General features: G+C 40.8%; 1 protein-coding gene across 1 annotated transcript in view; it reads left to right on the top strand.

The window, feature by feature from the left end:
* SERBP1 (SERPINE1 mRNA binding protein 1) overlaps nt 1-19,004 on the top strand; it is a 41,589-nt gene extending 22,585 nt beyond the window's left edge. Inside the window, exons 2-10 of the mRNA XM_009278753.1 lie at nt 2,791-2,956; nt 3,875-4,012; nt 4,157-4,228; nt 5,025-5,099; nt 7,448-7,625; nt 10,887-10,934; nt 13,473-13,646; nt 14,688-14,726; nt 15,999-19,004. Coding sequence (XP_009277028.1) covers nt 2,791-2,956; nt 3,875-4,012; nt 4,157-4,228; nt 5,025-5,099; nt 7,448-7,625; nt 10,887-10,934; nt 13,473-13,646; nt 14,688-14,726; nt 15,999-16,055 — 947 coding nt within the window. The 3' untranslated portion in view covers nt 16,056-19,004. The remainder of the gene's footprint in view (nt 1-2,790; nt 2,957-3,874; nt 4,013-4,156; nt 4,229-5,024; nt 5,100-7,447; nt 7,626-10,886; nt 10,935-13,472; nt 13,647-14,687; nt 14,727-15,998) is intronic.
* Nucleotides 19,005-23,564: the final 4,560 nt, after the last annotated feature.

Below are 23,564 nucleotides of genomic sequence, written 5' to 3'. Positions count from 1 at the left end.
ACCGTCTGTTCTCGCGTGGCGGGGCACGGAGGAGGGAGGACTGCCCGCGGGAGAAGAGTAACGTGAAACAGAAAATCCCAGCAACGTATCCTAAACTTAAGTTGTGTTTGGGGTGGTCTGACGTACTTGACAGAATATCTGGCAGTCCCTGGGCTCTTAAAAAGTCACTTGGGTCATTTTTCTAGGGAACGGTGTTGATAGGAATCATGTATGTGTTTTAATAATAGGCTGCGTGACTTCTTAGTCGTGTTTGTGTAAACCCAGAAGACATCCCATACGGGAAACTTAGCTGAAAAAAGAAATCAAAGTATAAATAGGTTAAATGAATATGCTGTGGGCAAAGTAATTAGTAGGACACAGCTCTGCATGAAGAAGGCTAGATGGTGCACACACATGTCGTCCCGTGGCAGGAAGTTGTACCGCGCACAAACTTCAGCACACGTCGAATTGGTCAGAACTCTGATTAAATTTGAATCCTTGAAACGTATCAAAGTGTGGTGACAGCAGTTGGCGTGTGGGTGAGGAAATAACTTGCTAACTGAAGTTTAACTCTAAGAGATCTTTTCAGAAACACGGCCAGTTCAGAAGAGCACAGTGCTACAGGAAAGCATCTTAATATTTTAACGTTTACTGCAGTGCATGTCGCAAAATGATTCTCCGCCATGTTTTATGCTTTTTAAGAAAGAAAAAGTTTTACTATACCAGTTGTTTTAGAAAGTGGGCTTCCCAAATGTTGTTTGAAAACACCTTGTGACAAGCTTTGCTTATGGATCTTTTGTACTTTAAAGCTTGAGAGTTTTTTCCCTGTGAGGAATGCAATAATTTGTCCCAAGTGGCAATTTACTAAGCCAGTGTCCTTTGGAAATATCAGTCGGATACAGAATTATGGTGTTGTCCCGCATGAGGTAAACCTGAAACATGGGCAGTGTCTTTGGTCAACACAAGAGAACGCAGAGTGTTTTTGGCAGGGCTAGCAGTCCATGTTTACCTCCCAGTTTTCACATTCATTTTCACAAGCACTACTTCACTATCAGAAAAGTATTTCGTGGCTTATTATAGTAGTGAAACAGAGAAAGTCAGGCATGCTTTTGTAGCAGTGTGTATGGAGCACTGTAGTAAACAAAGTGACTTTCCAGTTTGAAAATTTCTATTTTTTGTGTGGGACAGTAGTTCTAACATTATAAAGGTGTTGGATGCCATGGTATTGACGGGGTTTGTATCCTGTGTGAATGTATTGCAGTTTAAAACTATTCCACTACTCTGTAAAGATGCAGATTATTTGACTGGTGAATTACCAGTTCAAAGCTTTGTGCTACTAAGAAAAAGAAATAACTTGTATTTTTGGTTAGGCTTCACCAGGAACCAGATTTTTCTGAGTGCAGGGTGTTGAACTCGAAATTCGAAAGACGTGGATTATTCATTCCAGTTCTGCAGCATACCTCCTTTGTGACACTGGCCTGTTTGCTTTCCTTGCTGAGCTTTACCTCTGAAAATGAAATGGTCTTCCTTAGTTTGAGAGTCCTTTTCAAAGTAAATGTTAGTGAGTTTAACCCCTGTGTCTCCTCAGGGAGTAAGGATTACTTGGCAAGCAATCTATGTCATGCAGACTTCATGTTAAGTACAGCTTGTAAGGTAAGGAAGACATTGTTCATTTGGGTGTGTTGGCTTGGATATCATTACAACTGTAACTTCTTTAGCCCCACCCAAATATGACATTGCTTGTTAGGCAGGAACTTTAATTCTTAAAAAAAAAAAAAATATTAAAAGTTGGCAGCTTTTAATTTAAAAGATAGTTCACAATTCCTAAGCCAGCCTTGGTGGCTTGCTTAGTGTTTTTTCCCTAAACATTTTGGCAAGAAAATAGTATAACAAAGGAGTAATGTGTTTGTCCTGATCTTTCTAAAGAAGAGTAAACGGGCCTTTCAGATGAGTGGAAAAAAACCCTGTATTTAAGATCCTTCAGATGTCTTAGTGAAGAAGATAATGCCCATGGGGAGTTGTTATTTAAAAAAAAAAAGCTTTCAGAAGGCATAGAGAGGGAGGGAAGAACACTAGCCAGTTCAGTGGCACAGTGTATTCTTAAGCTATTTTAAGTAAGCGCACAGCGAGGTGAATCTTTCTCGGGGAGCATGTATTGAACTGCAAGGATTGGTATGGATGAACACACCATTTAGTCATTGACCAGTACCTACTGTACTGGGCTGCCTGCTTATCGGGATGCAAGTGACACCTGTCTGGGTAAGGGTGGCCCTTGTGGGAGAGTGCACTGTGCTCCGGGTTGTACTGCTACCCAAAAAAGTTCCCCAAAAGACCACAGTGGGATGAAGCAGGGTGGCTGTCATAGGGACTTGGGTCCAGCATGATGATGCTGACTTCATTTTGGTGCGCATCAAAATAAAAACCACTTGTTTTACCTGAAAAACACCTTTCGGGGGGAAGGGGGGGGATCTTGCTTACCTTGATCCTTCTTTGAAAGTTGACCCTATCATTTTAACACGGATTACTAATGTACTGTGTGCTCTGACAGGTTTTGTTTCCTACAATATTGTAAGAGTGTACACTTGTACAAAATACAATTTGATTGAAATGCTGCATAAAAATGTGAATAAGAAGAATCAAATGATCTACGGTGACTTTTTTATAAAGGTATAGTTTCTCAGATTATCTAGTCACAAGGCTAGAAGAAAAACTTCAATTCCAGCTTACCTTCAATATTGTTTTACGGTGTTAGTCAGTATCTCTCCCAGAGCAGCTCCACATTCCGTTGATGTGTTTTGCTTAATGTTTCAGGGATAAGACGTATTGGCAGGAGGCCTGATCAGCAGCAGCAGCAGCAGCAACAGCAGGGTGAAGGCAAGCCTATTGACAGGAGACCGGAGAGACGACCTCCTCGTGAGCGCCGCTTTGACAAACCTGCTGATGAGAAGGGTGAAGGAGGAGAATTTTCTGTTGATAAGTAAGAATTTTGTCTTGCCTGACAACTTTCCTAGTTTTGATGGGAAGGGGCTGTCCTGCCTTCTGCTACTAAGTTTAAAAAGAAAAAAAGTTTATTGAATTAAATTTTTGTCAGTCACAAGAAGAGTATATGTCATGCAGAATATAACACTCTTCTTTCCTTTTCCATGATTTTGTTTACAAACTTGGCTCAAGTTATAGGCTGGGAGTGATCTAACAGGAACAGTTCCGTTGGTTTAACTGAAAATGGGGTTTAAATCAGTAAGATATCCACCATAGCTCTCTCAATCTGCAGCAGATGGGTCAGGAAAGGAACTCAAGTATAGCTGTTGCCTGCAGGATGAGATTTGTTTGCTGTTACAGCTGTTGCTTACAGCTGACTTCAAGCCAATAAAAGTTAGTCCATGGAGGTGTTTATACCTTGGCTGCAGTGACTTCAGATCTAGAATTGGTGAAGCCATCTTATGTCTAGGCAAGTTTTAAAGTGTCTCGAGTATCATGTGGCATCCAGAATTCAAATGTTCTGAAAGTAATGTTCAAATACTAAATTTTTAGTAGCCAAAGTTGAAATACTTTTAAAAGTAAGTCGGATGAACGTGAGTTAAATTGAAATTGTACTATCAGCTAGTGATGTAACGCAATACAAACACTAAATTTTGGAAATTAGTGCCAGAAGATGCAAATGAACGGTAATCCTTCTGAGCATTTGTTTCCAGATTCTAAAATGCAGGCATTATATATTTGGGTTTTTTGAGTGTAATAATTTGGCATTGAAATTGGAGCTTCAACACAGTTACAAACAGTAATTATCAAAGGAAAAGTAAGTAAATAAAATTCTCAAAAGAGAAAAAGAAAACCTTAAAAACCATGCTGTAAATTTTTGGAGGCAAAATATTCAAGTTTGACTGTTCCATGCTAGACCCATTGTTGACCGACCTATGCGTGGACGTGGTGGACTTGGAAGAGGACGTGGCCGTGGCCGTGGAATGGGCAGAGGAGATGGGTTTGACTCTCGTGGCAAACGTGAATTTGACAGACATAGTGGCAGCGATAGATCGTAAGTCTTTAACTTTTTCCATTGGGTTTTTTTAACTGTTCTTTACAATTAAAACACATTTTAAAATTTGCCTTTGAATTTCTGTATCTGGACACTATAATGTTAACTCAGTTTTGTTAGTTCTGTTTCACATTCACATTTCAGCGGCCTAAAGCATGAGGACAAGCGTGGTGGCAGTGGATCACACAACTGGGGAACCGTCAAAGACGAGCTAACGTTAGTAATCTGTAATTGCTCAGAAAACTATTAGCAGAATGTTAATAAATCCTAATTCTTACAGCTTGCAAAATGTAAAGATTTAGCTGCCTTTTTTGCCTTTGATTTTGATAATTTTTGCTACACTATTAAAGCACCCTTTGCAGAATTTAAAAAATTAGTGATTTCTTGTAACATAAGGGAGCTAACGTTAGTAATCTGTAATTGCTCAGAAAACTATTAGCAGAATGTTAATAAATCCTAATTCTTACAGCTTGCAAAATGTAAAGATTTAGCTGCCTTTTTTGCCTTTGATTTTGATAATTTTTGCTACACTATTAAAGCACCCTTTGCAGAATTTAAAAAATTAGTGATTTCTTGTAACATAAGGGATGGCTTCACTGTTAAAACCAGAATTTTGGGGAAGTTTGGAATGGGGGGGTCTTGTGCTGGTTTTTGAACAACTCTTTTACTAAAGATAGAACAATTTAATTTTAACAATTATGATCAGGTTAAGCGTGCTTTTTTAAAGTATTACATTGAAAACAGTATTTTTAATACTGAAATCCGTTTTGTGTCTCAAGGTACAGCGGGAGGCTTTCAGAATGGGTACTAGTAAGTTTTGGGGAAAACATTAGGAGGGTGGAAAGCATAGAATTTAAAAGGCACAGAGCGCACCAATTATTGATGAAATAGTTCTTTTTAAAGAAGGATGGGTTGTGTAAATCCACTCTAGAACTTAGTTGTTAATTTTATGTAGCTTTAAATAGGGATGAGCTTTTAAAAAAACAAAACTCCAAACATTATGTAATTGCAGTGAATTGGATCAGTCAGCTGTAACTGAGGAAACGCCAGAGGGAGAGGAACATCCGCCTGCTGATTCTGAAAATAAGTGAGTACCACCTCTCTTAGTGTTCTTTGATTGCTTCAAAGGTAGCATTACTTTGCCTTTAACCTCTGATATTTATTCCTGCTTCTGTTTTGCCAAACTCTGATTATATTTTCTTCAGTAGGTACGATATTATCCACAGTGCTGCTGAAAGACTCTCTCTTTAAAAACTGCATGTCTAAATTGTTATCTTGAAACTGTTCATTAGTGTTATGCAGGCTCTTGGTCACTTTCAGATTTAGGTATTAATTATCAGTTCTAATATGCTTAGGGTCTCGGGATTGCACCTCCTAAGTACCAAATCCAAAAGCATCTGTGCTCATGACTATGTAGAACCACTAAGCAAAAGGGACAAAATGTTCTTCTGCCAGGGGAAGGCAACTTTTTTTAAACTTAGTTTTTCAAAACAACTGTTTGAAACTGTGTGACTAGCCTGTAGAAGAAAGGTGGTATCTCTTTCATGCTCCAGCTTCTGTGTGTACAGGCAATCTTCAAAGAAGTTAACTTGATTGCTTCTCATTCCACTTGGACACTTACAGAAGAAACCTGTGACTAGATGAATGAAACAGTAACTAGAGAAGCAGAATGAGCAGTAGTGATGCTTACAGTTGATGTAAAAACGTGATACAAATTTTTATGGCAGCGTAGTACAATAAAATGTAGTATTTTAATGAGGAATGTGCTTTATAGTGGATTCAAAAGAAAATGGCAAACAAATAAGGTAGAATTTTGAAATACTTGTTTGCATGAGATTTCTAATGTGGTGTTTGCTATAGCTTGATTTCCTCATTAATAACTTTGGTTAGTGGTAAAGAGGGTCCAGTTACTGCGTAGAGGAGAAGAAATGGATTTAGTTTAACTAAAAAAAGACTAAATGCTATTACTTCTCCAAGGTTGTGGTGGTCCAAGGTTAAGGTCGTCTTGTATACAGAAGTAGTATGAGAACTTTTAAGGAATTACAGTTTGAGCATTGGTCAGAAAATGCAAGCTAGCTAGTCCTTAAAAAATTATGTGTTGGAAATCCGGATATATTAAATTTGTTGTGTCTGCAGTATTTCCTGGACCTTTATTAGTAGCAGTGTCCTGTGCTTGACCAGATACTGACCCATCCATGTGCAGATCAGTTATCAGCAAAATTCTGCAGGCTATTTGTGTGGTTTTTTTTCTTCCTCAAATCTGCAGAAAATGTGTACTCTTCCCAGTTACAACACATCTGTTGTAATCCATCAGTTATCTTTATAGAAAAGCATCTCTACATGGGTTAGTTTTCAGGTTGGCTAGTTTGGTGTGGACGTCTAACCTAAATGTTTCAGCAGAACTGTGGGATGTTTTACTGCAGTAAAATGTGCGGAATGCCAAGGGGTAATATCTTTGCCTTGAACAAAAAAATGCTTGTGAATAAATACCATGTCAAAAATCATGCTGTCCTACAGAATGAGAAAAAATTGAAATACCGTAATTTTGACGTAAAACCTCTGTGTTACTACATCAGAATTAATGGCTACAAAATGAAGAACTTTTCTCTTAAGTTGAGGATTTCATGATCTTTTTGCTGCACATACATGGCACTAGCTTTCTATAAATCAGAAATTTAGTTGCATAAACACACTGAAGAATGACTAGAGGATTGACTCCCTGTGTAGTTGGAACATGATCTGTTACTGAGCATAGTGGTTGTGTGTTTTACTTAAAAATAGCTCTTTGGCAGAAGGTAGAGGCACTAAAGATTTACAAAGAGGTGATATATCGCACAAATGACTAAGTTGTATGCTGTTGTTTTTTCAAGTTAGCTGAAAGTAAAAATTGTTTTAGTTAGCTGGGAAATTAATAATTGTCTTTCGTTCAATAAAGGAAACAGACTATCCAAAGCTGATTAAATTCTGGTTTTTAAAAAACTAGCAAGCTTGAAAATTGTGGTAAGAACAAGTGCTCTCTCACTGCCTTAACTTGAACCTTTGGGAGAGAGGTATCTCAAAAAGGTGGGGGGGGGGAGAGCTCCAGACAAGTCCATTGCAGAAGTTAGGCTTTCATATTTGTAAAGAAAATTGTCATTAATGTGGAGAATAGATGGCACGGGTCAGTGTAACATTTTGCTGTGCTGTGCTCATCATTGAGTTGCTTAAAGGTGTCTGGCTGTGATTTTTTTTTTTGGCACTCTGTCTAAAGGAGATGAGTTTTCATGTGTGCTTTCCGAGTGGTGGAAGTGAGGGGTTTTTATATACACCTCTTAACTGCTAAATACTTGTAAAACTTTTTTTATAATCTGGTGCCAATTAGCAACTGATTTTGAATTGTTGTATGTAGAATGTGAGTTCTAAGTCATGATCATAATATCCATGAATTTACTACAGAGAGAATGAGGTTGAAGAAGTTAAGGAAGAAGGTCCTAAGGAAATGACCCTGGATGAGTGGAAAGCTATTCAAAGTAAGGATCGTGCAAAAGTTGAGTTCAACATCCGTAAACCAAATGAGGGTGCTGATGGGCAATGGAAAAAAGGATTTGTTCTTCACAAGTCAAAGAGCGAGGAGGTAAAGTGATTTTCAGTATTTGCTGGTATCCAGATTGTATAGGTTTTTCTATTGACCTGCACTTCTTCGAGTGGAAGCTCCATTCTTTGAGACGCTGACCTGTAGCTAAAATTTTATAAAGTGGGAACAACATTTCTCTTAATAAAACTGAAGTTATGCAGTAGCATAAGAAGCCATTCTCACTGTGGTTAGTTTTAGCAGTTGATCTGTACCCTTAGGTTGGTGTATGCTGTGATATAATCTAAAGATAAGACTGGAATACTGCTGCATCTGGGCAAGTAACTTTGTAAGGACTGTTTCTTGGTGAGCATTTTAGAAAAAAATTGTCAATATCAAATTTATTTCTTTGCTTTTTATGCAGTACACAGATTTATGGTGCTTGCTAAACACAATGTAAGATTGAAGAAATACTGGTCATGCCTCAGACGCCTTAATACCTGAACTGTATCTCTGAAGTTTGTAACATAGGTATCTTGTAATTTTGTAATATCATATATAGACAAGCGTCCTTGCAGCTTTTGAGAAACTGGGTGAAATACATTTGTATGCTTCAGTGATATTCAACATAGTTGCTGTAGAATTATTTTAAAACTGTGGTTTCTCAAGCATGCTCATTTCGGTCACTGCAAAATTCTAATTAGTCTGTTCCAAGATAGTGAGAGTGGCAAGGAGAGACATACTCTTTCACTTCTGAAGGGAGGGAGGTGCTGAGAGTTCTGTTTTCTAATGCAGGGCTGCGTGAATCTTTGTTTTTAGTCTTCATTTTTAACGCTCTGTAATATCTTAAGTGGCCCACTGTTAATCAGTGGCCTGCAACTTTGTATACCAGATGGTTCTGACTCCCTCTGAAGTCACTAAATAGTATGTATTACACTGTTTGGTCTTCTAATATGTATTTCTGCTTTATCGCGCCTTGTCAGTTTTTTCTTGTAAGCTGGGGGCATAATACAGTTGGGGAGGCACTATTCAGTACTTTCCCATGAAAACTCCATTTTTAATCTCATTGAACTCAGAATGAGTTTGACTTTGTAACAATCATGCTATTTTCTTTTCTTGATGTGTAAGGTAGTTCTTTAAATGCTTGCATATCTTTTTGTTTACCTTAAGCTGTTCAGTGTTGGAAGTGTTCTTTAAATATGCTTTCTCTGGTTTGTGTAGAAAAGGGAAATTGAGTTAGACTTAATGTTGCTGTATATTAAATGAGTATATTTAAACAGAAGTGTTTATGTACTTTACCAAGATTTACTAAACCTGTAGTCCTTCAAGTTCCCCCAGCCCCAGTCTCTCCGAAGCAGATTTATTTGACATTTAGTCAGTTGAAGACAGTCTTTTTTAACATATGTGCATGTATGATAGTATAAGAAGATGGTGGTACTCTAGAGTAATTGAGAAGCTAGGAAGATCCATACTGTATTTTCTATTCCAAAAATGAATCAGTAGTTAACTAAAAAAAAAAACCACCCCAAACAAAGAGAATAACTAATCAAATCACTTTAATGGAAGAACTGACATAATTAGTAGATTGTTCTATTTGAGAGGTGTATTTGGTTAACTTCTCTTCAAAGAAATGAGTCAGATATTTTCAACACTTAGCACATAAGAAGTTAACAGCTCCTTGCTGTATAAGCACAGAAGTGAGATATTAACAAAACTGCCTTTAAATGTAGGTGCTTTTAGCCTGCTTTTATTCTATGTCCAGCAGATGTCTCTCCCCATTTCACTTACTCATTGTTCACTGATCCCATGGGAAGCAGCATGGGGGTTTTTTGCGAAGTATTATAGCAGGATAGCTCTATAATACAGGCATTAGGAAAGCCTTCACTGCGGCTCCTTTGTGAGCAGGTTTAGAAGGTGGAACATTTAGAAGTTATGAACAAAACCTACCAATCACCTCCTGTTCTTCTTTCTGTTTGTCCTTTTGGACATACTTATGAGTCATGAAATTAAGGTTGATGTAAGGTTTCTGTGATTCTTATTGATAAGAAGGGAGTTATGTGTGGAAGTGACTTGGTTTCTAGGTAAATTCTGGGTTTCAGCCCCAAATCTTCTGTACTCTCATGGCTGAAAAATAACAATGTGCCCCAATAGATTTTCTCAGAAATCTGGATTGAAGTGTTGTGATGACCACCCTCATTCCTGTAGCTTGAGAACTACTGGGAGAATGTCCTAGGAGTCTGTGGGGAAAAGGGAGTATGAGGCTCTAGTACTGTTCATCTGCCTTAGTCTTGTGAAAGAGCTGTCTTCGTTCTCCTACTTGTGCTCTTCACTGAGGGGTGAAATGCTTGACCCTATCTGAGGTCTTTCCTCTTTTTTCATTTGCTATGCAATTACTAGAAAGTGATACTTTGTATAAAATTAATTCTTAATACTGTCTAAGATTCTTGCTGGTTTAATATGAAATCCCTGTGTATTGGCAGCCCTAGTCTAATGAGACTCTTTCCAGGAGATTGGGTTATGCCATAAAATAGAGGTCCTCTTTTTTCCTTCTCCACAGGCTGGTTTAGTGTCTTGAGTCTTTTCAGCTGCACCAGCAGAACTTCACAGGCTGGTTTAGTGTCTTGAGTCTTTTAAGTTCTGCTGGTGCAGCTGAACAAAAAATGGGAAGGAATTGCATTGTGGAGAGATCTTAAAATTTGTTCAGAAAGTTGGATGCAAGTCTCCTGGAAAGATTGATACAGTAGTAGATCAGTTCCTACTCTTACGTATCTGCTGTGCCGTGCCTCTTTCCCGTGCCTTCTAACCTTCTTGCTAATCTACTTGCTTGCTTAGAGGAGGTTACAATGGGAGACTGAGAAATATGTTTTGGAAAAATAGTAGTTCATCTTCTCAAAATTTGGAGGAATGACTCTTGAATCGAGGCTGTACAGAAACCTTTTCTCATTAACAGTAATTTTAAACATCCCACCCTCTTATCTGTCTAGTTCTGTACACAGTGTGCCTGATGTATTGAGGTGCTAGAGACCAGCCTGTATATGTGGTCTCTACTACAGTTTCCAGCAGCTTATGTTAAACTTTTTTGGTATTGATCTGAGATTTCTCTTGTCTCCACACCTGTGGTACATCCTCTGGTCTTTCTGGATGCTGGCACAGCTGTTGATCTCATCCTTTTGCTGCTTCATGTGCTCAGTGACATCTGTATCCGGCAAGTTCATGTGACCTTATTACCTGTTGTTTCTGTATGTAGTTGAGTCTCATTTCTTCCTTTTGTTTTCTCCCTTTGTTCCTTTTGTCACTTTGGCGTGGACACGCAACTTTCATCAGACAAAGGCGATGACAGAAATGCAGGGGAGTCTGCTGGAGTCAAATGAGGTACTGATCCTTTATATCTAACTGGTAATACCTGTGTTTTGATATGAGCCCCTTCTGAAATGAAGGTCTGGATATTAAGAAGTCACAAAAATAGAGAATACAAGTAGATACAATATGGAGCTCTTCTGTCCATGCCTGTTGTCTAACTGTGCACCATACAGGACCCTTCATAATTGGTACCCTTGCTCCTAATTGAGCTGAATTCAAACCTTATCATAAATGCTTCTATCATGAGTCTTTTTATTTTTTGTTGTTGCTGTTGTTTTTCCATATCTCACTGTCTGCTTTGGCCTCCTTTCCGTTAGTAGCTTGTTCTTAATGTTTGACAGCCTTCCCCAAGACCCATAAGTGCAGCAATGCCTTTGAGAAGCTATCAGTTATTAGATCAGAGCACTATTGAGAGTTGCCAATACATATAAATTAAATGCTTCCAAAGATGATTCAGAATAAGCAATTTGTACGGTATGTCTTTGACTGTTGTCACCTAAATGATAGAAGAGTATGAGGAGAACATGCCAAGTCTTTTACTGGTGTTTTAAATTAGTTTTAATTATTTTGGATAAAGAAATCATCGAGTTACATATAGAATGCGCTATTTGTTGGGTTTAGTGGTTAAACCAAAGTTAAATTGTGAAAATACAATGTTTTTGGTAGACTGTAGTGTTTCTTTTTAAAGCAATAACAGTGTAGGGAAGGAAATGCACAGAATTCTTTTACAAAGCCACTGATACTACCTCTCAGAAAAGAGAATGTCGTACAACTACCAGTAAGTTGAAAATATCATCTCAGTACCCTGCAGCGATTAAAACTGTAGATAAGATATTAAGTAGTAGGAAAGGAATCAAAACCATAGCAAAAGGTATTGTGTACTGTTTTACAAATTGTTGGTGTACTTATATTTGAGTAGTGCCATGTCAGGCTGAGATGTGGAATGGCTTTTCTCTGAAAAATAACTGCTTAGGCTAACTTCCTAAGTTTGGAAAAGAGATCTCTGAGGGGAGGGTGTACAATTCAAATCTATAAAATCAGGAGTGGGATGGGGACCGGTTGTTCCATGGAATACATCCCAATGAAATATGTTTGAAATAAAGCAGTATGGAGAGGTATTTCTCATTGTGCCTAATTAAATTGCAGTGCCCTCTGCTGGAGGGCAGTTTGTAGAGGCCAAACGTACAACTGGGCACAGAAAGGGGTAATTAGATTGGAGGGGGAGAAAGCTCCTTCTGGCTCTGTACATTATGGTGCTTGTGACTGACTCAAGGAATCCCTGAAAGCAGCTTTCAGCCTTTTGACTGCAGACCTCTGTGTATCCATTGGCTGTCTTATGAAGGATCCACAAATGGTAATTAAAGGGTATAGGGCTTAATTGCACAACGTATTGCCTTTGAAAGCATATTGTGTAATTACATCACAAAAAACTAAGTTAGAGTCAGGAGGCTTAAGCTTGCACATGGCACTTCTGTAGTAAAAAGCAAGCAAACTGAAAATTGCTGTGCCAGAAATTAGGTGGTTATAGGAAAGGAAAGATTTGTATGTTGTCATGTTTCCAAAACACGATGATTGGACCTTGTAAAAGGCAGAGTGCTGAATAGATAAACCCTTGGTCTGATCCAGTGTGGTCAGTTTTACATTTTATGTATCATCATAGGTGCCAAAAACTGACTACATGGAAAAATTATTTGTGCAAAATAGGAAAAATAATTAATTTAAAAACACTTGGTTCTCTGTGTTCAGTGTGTAATAATTTGAAATACTCAAATGTGCTGAATAGTAGCATTTATGGTGTTAGATGTAACTTCAGCCCATATCTTGCTCCTCGAGGCTCAGGTTTCTCACTGGGAACCAACCAGCTGTAAGAGATTGGCAAAGGTGGTGAGAGTCATATTTTTCAGTGTAATTGGTGAGACTGTTTCTCTGTTTCAGCATTAATATTTTAGCTACTTCAGTTATATTGTGTTTTAACTGTTTATGCCTCGTTCGCTGTTTGTTATGGCTAATACAAACCAATAAGGGATTCTTACCATCTCCCTTGTTTTAAATATTTATACAGGGCTAAGCAAATGAGAAAGTGTAAAGTACTCATTGAGCAAAATAAAGATGGGTTACCAAGTAAGTATTTAAAAAGAATGAAATGAATTGATAGAACCTGAAGATTTCTCAGGATACGAAGTGAGCAGAGAAATGCTAGAATGCTGTACTGGCTTGGTGATAGTCAGTTTGGTCTCGGATAAGCCTAAACATGTTGCTCTGAAGGAACTCCAGAGCTTCTCTGAATTATTTTGGAAATGCAAAATACCTTTGTTTACTCAAGCGCTTATTTGATTACCTATATGTGGTTTTGTTGTCTGCACAAGTGGTATAACTTGATTCCTAACAATTCCTGCACTATCTTTTAACTTGAATCAATCGAGGTAATCAATCATCAATTTGGGAGTGCATTTGGAGGTGAACACGCATGCTGTGGTGGTAAGAGTGCAACTACAGATTAAAAACTTCCTTTGGTGATTTTTCTTACTCATGGAGAAACACTCATTTCAGGCTCATGCTGAGGATTCTGTAATGGATCATCACTTCCGCAAGCCAGCAAATGATATTACATCCCAGCTGGAGATCAACTTTGGAGACCTCGGCCGCCCCGGACGTGGTGGCAGAGGGGGACGAGGTGGCCGAGGGCGTGGTGGCAGGGCCAGCCGTGGAGGCAGAACTGACAAGGTAAGTAGCTACAGCTTTCATCTACAAAGGGAGTTTCATTTCAGTTGTTACTAGGATTTTCATACAGATAGTTTTAGGCGTCTTCCTTACTTCTGAGGAAGTTTCTCTGACAACAAACACTGCATTTTAAAGCCAAGTAAAGTGTCTATTCTTACAAGTTTACTTTGAACTAGGAACTTTGTTAGGACAAAAGGATGAATGTTTTAGCAGTGTTCTTATTAAACACAAAAAAAGAGAGGATGGGGAGTAGGTTGGATTAAAAAAAAGTATCCATCTTTGAAGGTTGTATCTAAATGCAAAAAAATGACTCTTCAGTATGGACAGATCTGAACGTACTGTGAGATGCTTCTGTTTGTGCCAGAGCAGAACCACAAGTGTTAGAGCAGTTATTTTCAGACACAGTCAGGACAGTCTATCTGCATTATGACCTGTTGGGGGTGAAAGTCTAGTTTTATGGCTGCATGTTATATCTTGAATTTGAGGAATTTGGAGTTTTCATTTGGAAATAGGACTCTTACTGTTTGGGTTTTTTTCTTCCTAATCTGCAGTAATTTTTTTCCTCCTCTAGTCCTAAAGCCCTAAGGAAATACTCAGGACTAAGTACTGAATGGGGTTGGGAGAGAACATGTAAAGTTGAAGTAGCATAGTATAGCTACAGTAAAGATTTGATTCAATATGGATCATTTATTCGTCTTAAATGCATCTAATCAAATTGTTACTTACTAGAAAATGAGTTCAGTCTGTGTGGTGTGGCTTTCTTCTCGTAGACCAGACTTGCTTATTTTTGTCTCGTGTAGGACACTGACTTTGTTTTCTCTTTTACACTGGATCACTTTAAGTTTTAGGCTTATTAGTTGGAAAACTCTCTCCTGATATCAATATAAGAAAATTTTAAGGAATTGATACTAAATGGTGGTGGTGTTTGCTCTGAGTTGTTTCACTAATAAGGCATCTTGCTGCTTCAAGAATGCTGTCATAAAGTAGTTAAAAACTTTGAGATCTGCAACTTACTTTATGTTGACTTTGTTTATTTTCTTCCAGTTGGTTAAGGAGTTTGACGTGATCCACACACCCAACCAGGTTGGTGATCTCTGCTGGCAGTTATGTTACCTGTGAACAAGGCCCTCCTGTTGCAGGGACTGTAACTCCCCTCCTGCAGTGGATTAGCTTTTTTGGCTTGCCTTCTGCTTTTGTGTAATGAGCAACTGGAGATACTAAGGCTATAGGCTTAAGACCCTGCTGTTACTTTTTAACTCTAGTTTGTGGGCTGGGTACTTCTGCAGTGTCTTAGTCTTGCCTATAGAGGTTGATACAACTTTCATTGGATGGTTTAAATATATTTCTTTGTCCTGATCAGTGAATATATTTACAGGAAATTCCACTATCCTGGCTTTTCCTATTCTTCTTCTCTTCCGCATCCCTCATGGAAGTATTCTAAAATACTTAATTTCTGCATTTCATTGTAGCCCTGTTTTTTAGGTGTGGTACAGAGCCTTTTAAAAAAACTGTTAGCAAAGTACTGAGGAGATTCTTGGTTAATGTGTATGAATTTCCAGGGCTAAGTTGGCACAAAAATTATTTTTATCAACAGCTAGTTTCTGACTGGGAAAAGTTAAACGTCTGAAACTTAATCTGTGCTACAAACAGGTCTTTTCTGTAACACTTCAGTCATGTCCCTCAGTAAGAATTGATGGCTATGGGCTAGTAGAATAGCATAATCCCACATGTAGGGATCTCTTTAAGAATGGAAAAAGAGATGTACTTGTAACCTTGTGCGATAATCATGCGCAAACGTGGTCTGTTTGCCTATAATGTCTCTTCAGATAGCTTTGATTCAGAAAGTAGTATATGAAACTTTCTAGTCCTTGGAATAAAAAAAAATGTTGCTTATCATGGGGGAAAAAAGTTGCTCTTGTAGTAATTTGTTCAGTACTAGACTGCTTACTGCACTGTAGTGTGTACCTCTTTGAAACCCAGTATTTCCCTATTGAATAGGTTAAAGTAGTTAACCTCTTTAACCTGAAGGTTAAAGTAGTTTTAAAAATGAATTTTTAAAGGCCACCACCGCCATTTGTCTGGGGTGCAGGGAGTCCCCCTAAATGCAGCTGCCCCGTGCAAGTGCTGCCCAGTCTGTCTGCACAGGGACAGAGGCTTAACCTTGTCCCTGTGCACGCTGGCTGGGCCCCCGTGTGTGCTTGCAGTTGAGCTAACATCTCGCGCTGCCCAGCTCAGCTGTGCACTGAGCCCTGTTTGCCTGGCGAAAGGAAGGACTTGGTAATGTGAAGAATTAGAAACACCATAGGGTTTGCCGCTGAAGGTGAAGGTAATAACTTTCTGATGTTTCTCTTTCAGTCAAGTGCTTCTGCTCCTGATGTAGATGACCCAGAGGCTTTCCCAGCTCTGTCCTAAACTGGATGTCATAAGCCAACCCTGCCCTCATCGGGCCTTCCTCTCCGAGGCTTGCATGCTTAAGGATCCTAAACAACTAAGAAATTTAAAAAAAAAAAAGGAGACTGTCATTCATACCATTCACACCTAAAGACTGAATTTTATCTGTTTTGAAAATGAACTTCTCTCGCTACACAGAAGCAACAATATGGTAGTCAGTTTTGTATTTAGAAATGTAATGGTAGCAGGGATGTTTTCATAATTTTTTCAGAGATTATGCATTCTTCATGGATACTTTTTTGTATTGCTGCTTGAAAATATGCGTTTCCAAACTTGAAATATAGGTGTGAACAGTGTGTACCAGTTAAAAGCTTTCACTTCATTTGTGTTTTTTTTTAATTCAGGATTTTAGACATTTTCCCCAAACTACAAACTGGGTTTTAATTATTGCACACTATTTCCGTTTCCTTAATTCCTGTTTAGCAGATTTTTATCAGCCCATGGTCTTTTGGAATATGTGAAATTTTAATTTGGCAGACTGTTAGTGCTGTATGGAATACTAACTCCTGGAGTACTTTAGTTTTAATGCTTAATTTCAGACTTGGAAAAACAGTCATTTTTCATCTATGTTTGGTAGTTTGTTTACGCAAAATCTTTATACAAAATTGATACCAGATACTTGAAAAAGATTCAAAGCACATTGGTTTATAGTTAAATACCTGTGTATTGATCCAGCAATGATGTGTGGATAATTGGTCTAAACAGTTTTTTAAAATTAATGTATTACACCTTTCACTCACCCTTTTTAACCTTTATTCCCTCCTCTTCCCTTCAACAGAACAAGATGCTTTGTTGGCAAAAAAAAAAAGAGTTTTTAAATTACCTATGCTTTCTCTTTGAGAGGGTACCCTGTAATTGGAGTAACCTTTCCTGTTGTAGGAGCAGGGAGGTGGGGGAAGGTGGTAGCTGTTGCTCTGGTAGTCTGTCTGGACTCCGGCTGGGACGTGGAATTTAGCAGCACAGTCTGTTGACAGGAGTACATCAGTACGTGATGTATTCACAGCACTGCTCTGACAGTGGCAGGTCTTCTGAAGAAGAAACCACAGGCCTTGGCTGGGTCTGGCAGGAGGGAGTTTTGCCTTACCTTTTCAGGATGGGGACATTGTAATCTGTGCGCGATACAACAAAAAGATGCAAAACAAAACCCCAACACTTAACCTCTCTGTCAAAACTTTTGTTCTGGATTTGTGCAGTGTTCAAGATCTGATTGCTAGCTGACAAATGAATGTTTTTCAGAGTGCGATTGTAAGAAACCCTTTCTACCCCCATAGAAGTTTGGCGTAGGTTTCATTTAATCCCTGTGAACAGGATTACCACTTCAGTACACGAAAGGAGTTGAGAGAATGACTAATAAAGAGGGTTTCTTAGGGTTTTTATCTGGAGCATTTGTTAGGAGACTAGAAACAGGTTTCTCATTTTATTTAATGTTTTACACTTTGGACAGCTTATTACATATTTGTAGTTTCTTAACTAGGTAGATAGAAAACAAAAGGTAACACCCTATTTTTTTAAAAGCTGTACAGGACAGGCAAAAAGTATTGGAGACCTTTGAATATGAAATATCAAACTCCTTAACTGTGGTGTTTAGCTGGCTTGCTTTCTCTGAACTATTTTCTACAAAAGTTTTTGTTGTAAACCACTGTTAATATCATTGGATTAGACTTTTTAGTGCACTCGCCTATAGTTTAAAGTACCAGGCTGTGAGAAGGAGGCAAGTTTTCAAACAGTGGATGGTAAAATCTCTTGGTTCATTTCTCCTGACTCTAAGCAGATCTTACACAAGTGCTCAGTGAGGGGGCTGTTGGAGGTCCAGCACTGAGTTGTTCCTCATCCCTCTCCCTTTTTGGTTTGGTAGAATGTGTTGCAGTTGCAGCGTTAGGGACACCTTGGATAGTACAATTGAACAAATGCCTTGATATGCAGAAACACACTTGCGGAAAAGCTTTCTCTGTAACATAAACCCTCCTCCCCTTATCCAAACTGTATATTTGCTGTTTCAGTTGCCACTCAGCTTTTTTTCCAGATGACTTCTGGGCCAGCCAGTCGGTCATTTGGGGCCCTGCTAGCTGGACTTGGTCAGAAGGTTTCCCTTCTCCTGCTTTAGAGCATAGAGCAGTTTCCCGAATGGCATGTCACATATGATTTTCAAGACAGCTTGTACTTACAGTTGGTCCGTCTGCTGTTCTGATAGCTGTAAATTTGCCTCTTTCAGTCCATTTGTGTCAAGAACTAAAACTGTGAACATATATCTTTAATATTGGTGGGTGTTAACTGAAATAAAGGTTTATTTTCATGCTCTTTTAAAAATGTCATGAAAACACACGGAGATGAAACCACTTAGGTTATAGCGTCTCATCTAGGTTCTGCCCCAAGTGGTCCAGTCTGCCTGTGGCGATGGTGCCCAGGCACTTCCATTGCCAGGAACAGACTCTGCCTTGGGAAAATGTCTCCCTCGGAGTAGCTTATTTACAATTAATGAGCTTGCTCTTTAGTAACATTTTCTGTCCTCTTGCTTGCTACTTGTCACGCCAAATCCAGAGGACTAGACCTTTTAAAATCTGAACAATTTGGAAAAGATGGTCAGCAGAAAAAGTTGGAGACAAACAGAAGCACGTGGTGCAAATTGGCTTTAGAATGTAACGATGGCAAGGTTTGAGCATGAAAGTTCATCTTACAGATTGAATGCCACTGATGCTGGGAGGAGACGAGACTGATTAATAACTGCAAGTGTTAGCCATGTGGGAAAGGACATAAATTCTTCCGAAACATCAGAAGTCGGTGTGAATATATGGTGTTTGCAGTTCAAGGAGTTGAGACCGCTCTTACCTGTAATGACTCTTTGCCCATGGAGATTGGTTTGCATAGCCACGCCTCTTGTTTTAAATAAACGCAGGACATATGCCTAAAGCTGACCTTCCAGCATTTGCTAACCTGCTTCTTTTCTAAAATCATTACAAGGACCATGTTACCTTCATTTTGTACTCCTGTTCTGGTCTGCCTTCGCCAGGTAACAGCCTCCTGGCCAGGCTCAGGGTGTGTTTGAGCAGACGCCGAGTGCCCCGATGCAGTGGTCAGCAAGTTCCCCGCTGCACCGGGTGCTGCACTAGAAAAGCCAAACGTCATATTATTGGTTTGCATAGCCACGCCTCTTGTTTTAAATAAACGCAGGACATATGCCTAAAGCTGACCTTCCAGCATTTGCTAACCTGCTTCTTTTCTAAAATCATTACAAGGACCATGTTACCTTCATTTTGTACTCCTGTTCTGGTCTGCCTTCGCCAGGTAACAGCCTCCTGGCCAGGCTCAGGGTGTGTTTGAGCAGACGCCGAGTGCCCCGATGCAGTGGTCAGCAAGTTCCCCGCTGCACCGGGTGCTGCACTAGAAAAGCCAAACGTAATATTCTTGCTGGGGGGGGTGTAACCTGACTGTGGGGAAAACTGTTCATTTGCCCTTACTGGGAGACTTTCAGGTAGGGGTGAAAATGTTTGGTTGTTGTCCTACTAACGATGTTGTTTGTCTCTTGAAATTGGAGTAAGACTTTATGGGAAGCCCCGCATGGGAATTTATCTAGAGACTTGAAGATCAAGGAAAAAATGCACTCTGGTGTTCTGTTGTCCATATGTTGAAGTTGAAGATCAATATGCAGAAATAGATGACTGACAAAATAGCGCTTTTTTTTGCCTTTTTTTAAAAATACTTTCCTTTGGTACTGTGTGTCTAACTTGGTTGTATGCAGCTGACTTGAGGTAGTGGTTTGTCTGTGATGCCCAGCCAAAATCCTCTTGCCAGCGTGGTTGCTAGATTGGGTATGGAGAACATGAAAATGGAGCTCTGCTGTCTTGGATGTCTGACCCAAGTCTGAGTGAAATGTTTGCCTTTGAGTGACACCAAGCCAGTCTTTGCAGGTGGGAGATGCCTGTGTACCAGGCTGGAGACCAAACCTTGGAACCAGCTGCTAGACCCAAAACGCGAAATGGCGAGCTGGTACTTTGCAAAAAATCTTGCACGCTTTGTGTAGCAGATGGTGTGAGAGGCCTTGTGCGGACATGGAAGAATGGTGCTTCACTGCGTTGCCAGAGACTGGTCTGGGTGTAGTTTGTCTCCCTTACATACATTATTTTCACAGGTAAAATATCTGACTGAAAAAAGGCAGTGCGAGAGGAGGACAAAGACTAACAAAGCTATTCTCACTTTCTAAGCTCTCACTGAGAAAGTGGCTTTGGGTTTGTTCCTAGCAGTGAAGTGCAGTGGTGGCTGCCCCCCCTTTGCTGGGCTGTGGCCGGCTGTGTGGCTGGAGCTCGCAGGCTGGTTGCTTCTCCTCCAGGACTGAAGCTTGCAGGGCTGCGGGTGTTAATGCACTTTGGCTCAAGTTGGAGGGTGTGTAGAACTGCCCATGGTCAGATGTTTCTGACATGAGTTGGAGCATGCTGTCACTTCATTCCCTAGAAGAAAGAAAGCAAGTAGGAGCTTACATGTTGGTTTTTTTGTATTTCAGCAACGATTACAACTTCAAAATAAGGAAATAAATGTGAGGACTTGAGGTGTGCTGCATGGCTGTTGCGTATGTGCAGTGTCTCAGCTCTGGGTAGTCGTACAGCTGTTGATATGCCTTTCGTGTTGGCAGGGAGTGGTAAACGCGTTGGCTTGCTGGGGTGTGCTGCAGGAGAGGTGAGCTGGGCCTGTGCTGATGCTCGTTTGTGGATGGTTCAGTGTGAGCCAAGGCTTGCTTCAGTTTGTGTTGGTTCACTGCCCTAGGGTGTGAGATTGCCTGTAGTTACTGATAGGTGTGCTTGAGCTGCTTGATCTTCACCTGTGAGACATTACTACAAAGGTCATCATAACACCAAGAGGTGAGGGAGCTTTATTTTACTTGCGCATTCTTTACTGGGCGGAGTGAAGGTAAATCGGATATGGGATTGGCTTTGTTGCAATGTTTCAGTTCAGCAATTTGAATTAGCACGTGCCTAGCATGCCCAGTTGTGGTTGGGATTTGTACTTGACAAACTGCAGGATTTCCGTTGTCTTGTGTGGAGGACAAGGAAAAGACGTGCTTCTGTCCTTTCTCCTAAGAAAGCGCCTGAAGGTTTGTCTGGCTCTGTGAGATTGTGCGGCACTTGCAGGGCAGCGATGCGGAGCAGGAGGGAAGCATGTCGGGACAAGACGGCCATTGCTACTTACGTGCTTTTTTGTGCAGCAGTTCCTTTTAACAGTGGACCACTGTTTACCTTTGTCAGACTTGGATGAAGATGCTAGAAGGGATGGCTGCTTGCAGGTTGCTTGTGGACTGCTGTTAAAAGCCATTTTCATGTGGAAGTGCACGTTACTCTGCTGTCCTGTCTGAGCACATCCATGTCCAAGCTGTGACCTTGAGCATGGAGGTCCTGGGCCAGTTTGGAGGTGGCAGTGAGGATGCAAACAAGTTCCAGGGTTGAAATACTATCTGAAAATACAACTCAAACCTAAATTTCTGGTAACCACATGAGTAGGGCTGCATTGCAGAGCTGCTGCAAAGCCTCCTTGCACGTGGCTTTGTTGGGAGCCTGCAGATGAAAAAATCCTGTCAGCTTTGACACCCCTACTGAAAATGTGTGTGGAAGCGGGGAGTGTACATCACTTGCATTGGTACCATGGCGAGGCAGACTGTATGCTGTGTCTTAATGAGTATGTGCATCTCTCTTGAACGAGAGGCTGTCGTGTGTTTACTGGCACATCTGGGAATCGTTTTTCTTCAGTGCACAATTTCTACCGTGAATGTGGTGAGCATGCCAAGTGGTTGGGCAGTAAGGGTAAGTATTCTTGTCCTCCTGTGACTGCTGAGTTACCTGACAGGAAGAATAAGCTTTGTTGGAGCCATGATAGGAGAAGGATCCCTTGGCATGTCTGGGAGAGGTTGTGGGCAGCGTCCTGCCGCAGGTGAGCTGAGGGGTAGGTGCAGGGACTGCACTCCCTGTGCTGGGATGGTGGGGGAATGGCTGTCGCGCACACCCAGCGCAGGTGGGCTGTGCGAGCGCTGTAGCAAGAACATGCATCTCAGAAGTGGTCTTTGTGCTGCAGAGGAGCCCTCAAGTGCACACCGTGAGATCGCCAGACTGCAGCACGACAGAGCTGTTACCTGGAGCACTGCTCCTCCTGCTCCTCTCCTCTTGCAATGTTTCCCTGCAGCACCCTTCCCTCTGCTTTGGGAAAGCAGTTTCCTGGGCAGTAGCTGTCTTCAGTTTCTTTCTCTTCCTTGGTTCTTTATCCCCAAGAACCAACTTTCAGGAGGAGTGCCGCATGCTGTCATGCCCCCAGCTTTGATTGCAGGCTCCAGCTACTGAACATGTCTCAGCCAGACAGTGAGGCTGGGTCGTTTGAGGGGTTTGTGGGTGTCCAGTGGGAGCTGGCAGCGAGTGGCGTGCTGGATCCCATGGGCTGCTGGCTGCTCAGGCAGCCGAGCTGCTCTGCCTTTACCAGGCCACATCTCCTTCCTAGGAATACATGCGGCTGTGGGCTAACAACAGCTAAATCATTGCTGATGGTTTTATTTTGTTTTCAATACATAGAAACAGAAGACTGGAAAGCTAAGGTTTGAGAAGAACCAGGGTGCTTGTGATCGCTTGTGCTGATCCAAGGGAAATGCTCTGGGCATTGCAGGGAGGTGTAGAGAGAAGTCGCTGAAAACTGAACACAAGGAGAGCTGGTGCCAGGGCTTGAATTTCACGTTCCTAAGAAACCTTAAAACTCACATGCACACAAGTATTTTCATAGACTCCCACCCACTGCAGAGATGGTGTCACAGTTCGGATGGAGGTACAGACCTTGGCAAACCAAGTAATGCGAATAACCCCAGCCTGTCTGGCACTGGCTCAGAAGGCAGTGCGTGCCCGGTTATTAACAGTCACGGGCTTGTCCTGCAGTGCTTTTGAACTTGGGAGTGCCGGAGTGTGTGGGCCTCCTGTAGAAGGTAACAGCCACATCTGGGGGAACAAGCCAACAGAAATCTCCTTAACCCACCACTTTGGTTTTGCTTTTCACTTCAAGCAAAAGGCAGTGGGGAAAGCCGTGGCCTTGAGGTAGCAGCCTTGTGATGCAGGTGCATCTCTGTCACAGCTGTGCAAGGAGACCTGTGTGGGGCTCCTGAGGGCTGTTTCCTCACTGAGTTGGATAATGGCTGTTTGTGGAGGTGCTCTGAGATGGTGGTATCACAGGAGGGTTTCATCACCATTTTATGCCACTACTCAACAGCTTGTGTAGTCAGCTGCGGATGGAGAGCAGCCACCTGATCCTGGGTAGGAGGAGGATGCTCCAGGTAAGTTCAGATCTGGACTACCTCACCTCTAGCAGCAATGCTTCAGCTTTATTTTTAAAGACACTTTAATCTGTGCATAGCTGCAGCGTAGTAGCACTTGAGCTTGACCAGAAGAAACAACAGGAAACAAATTTCAGGTTTCCAACACTTTATTTATATATATATATACACACACATATAGT

This window comes from Aptenodytes forsteri, unplaced genomic scaffold (assembly GCF_000699145.1).
Source record: "Aptenodytes forsteri isolate BGI_AS27 unplaced genomic scaffold, ASM69914v1 Scaffold290, whole genome shotgun sequence".
Classification (NCBI taxonomy): Eukaryota; Metazoa; Chordata; class Aves; order Sphenisciformes; family Spheniscidae; genus Aptenodytes; species Aptenodytes forsteri.
This window is presented reverse-complemented; position numbering and strand designations above follow the sequence as displayed.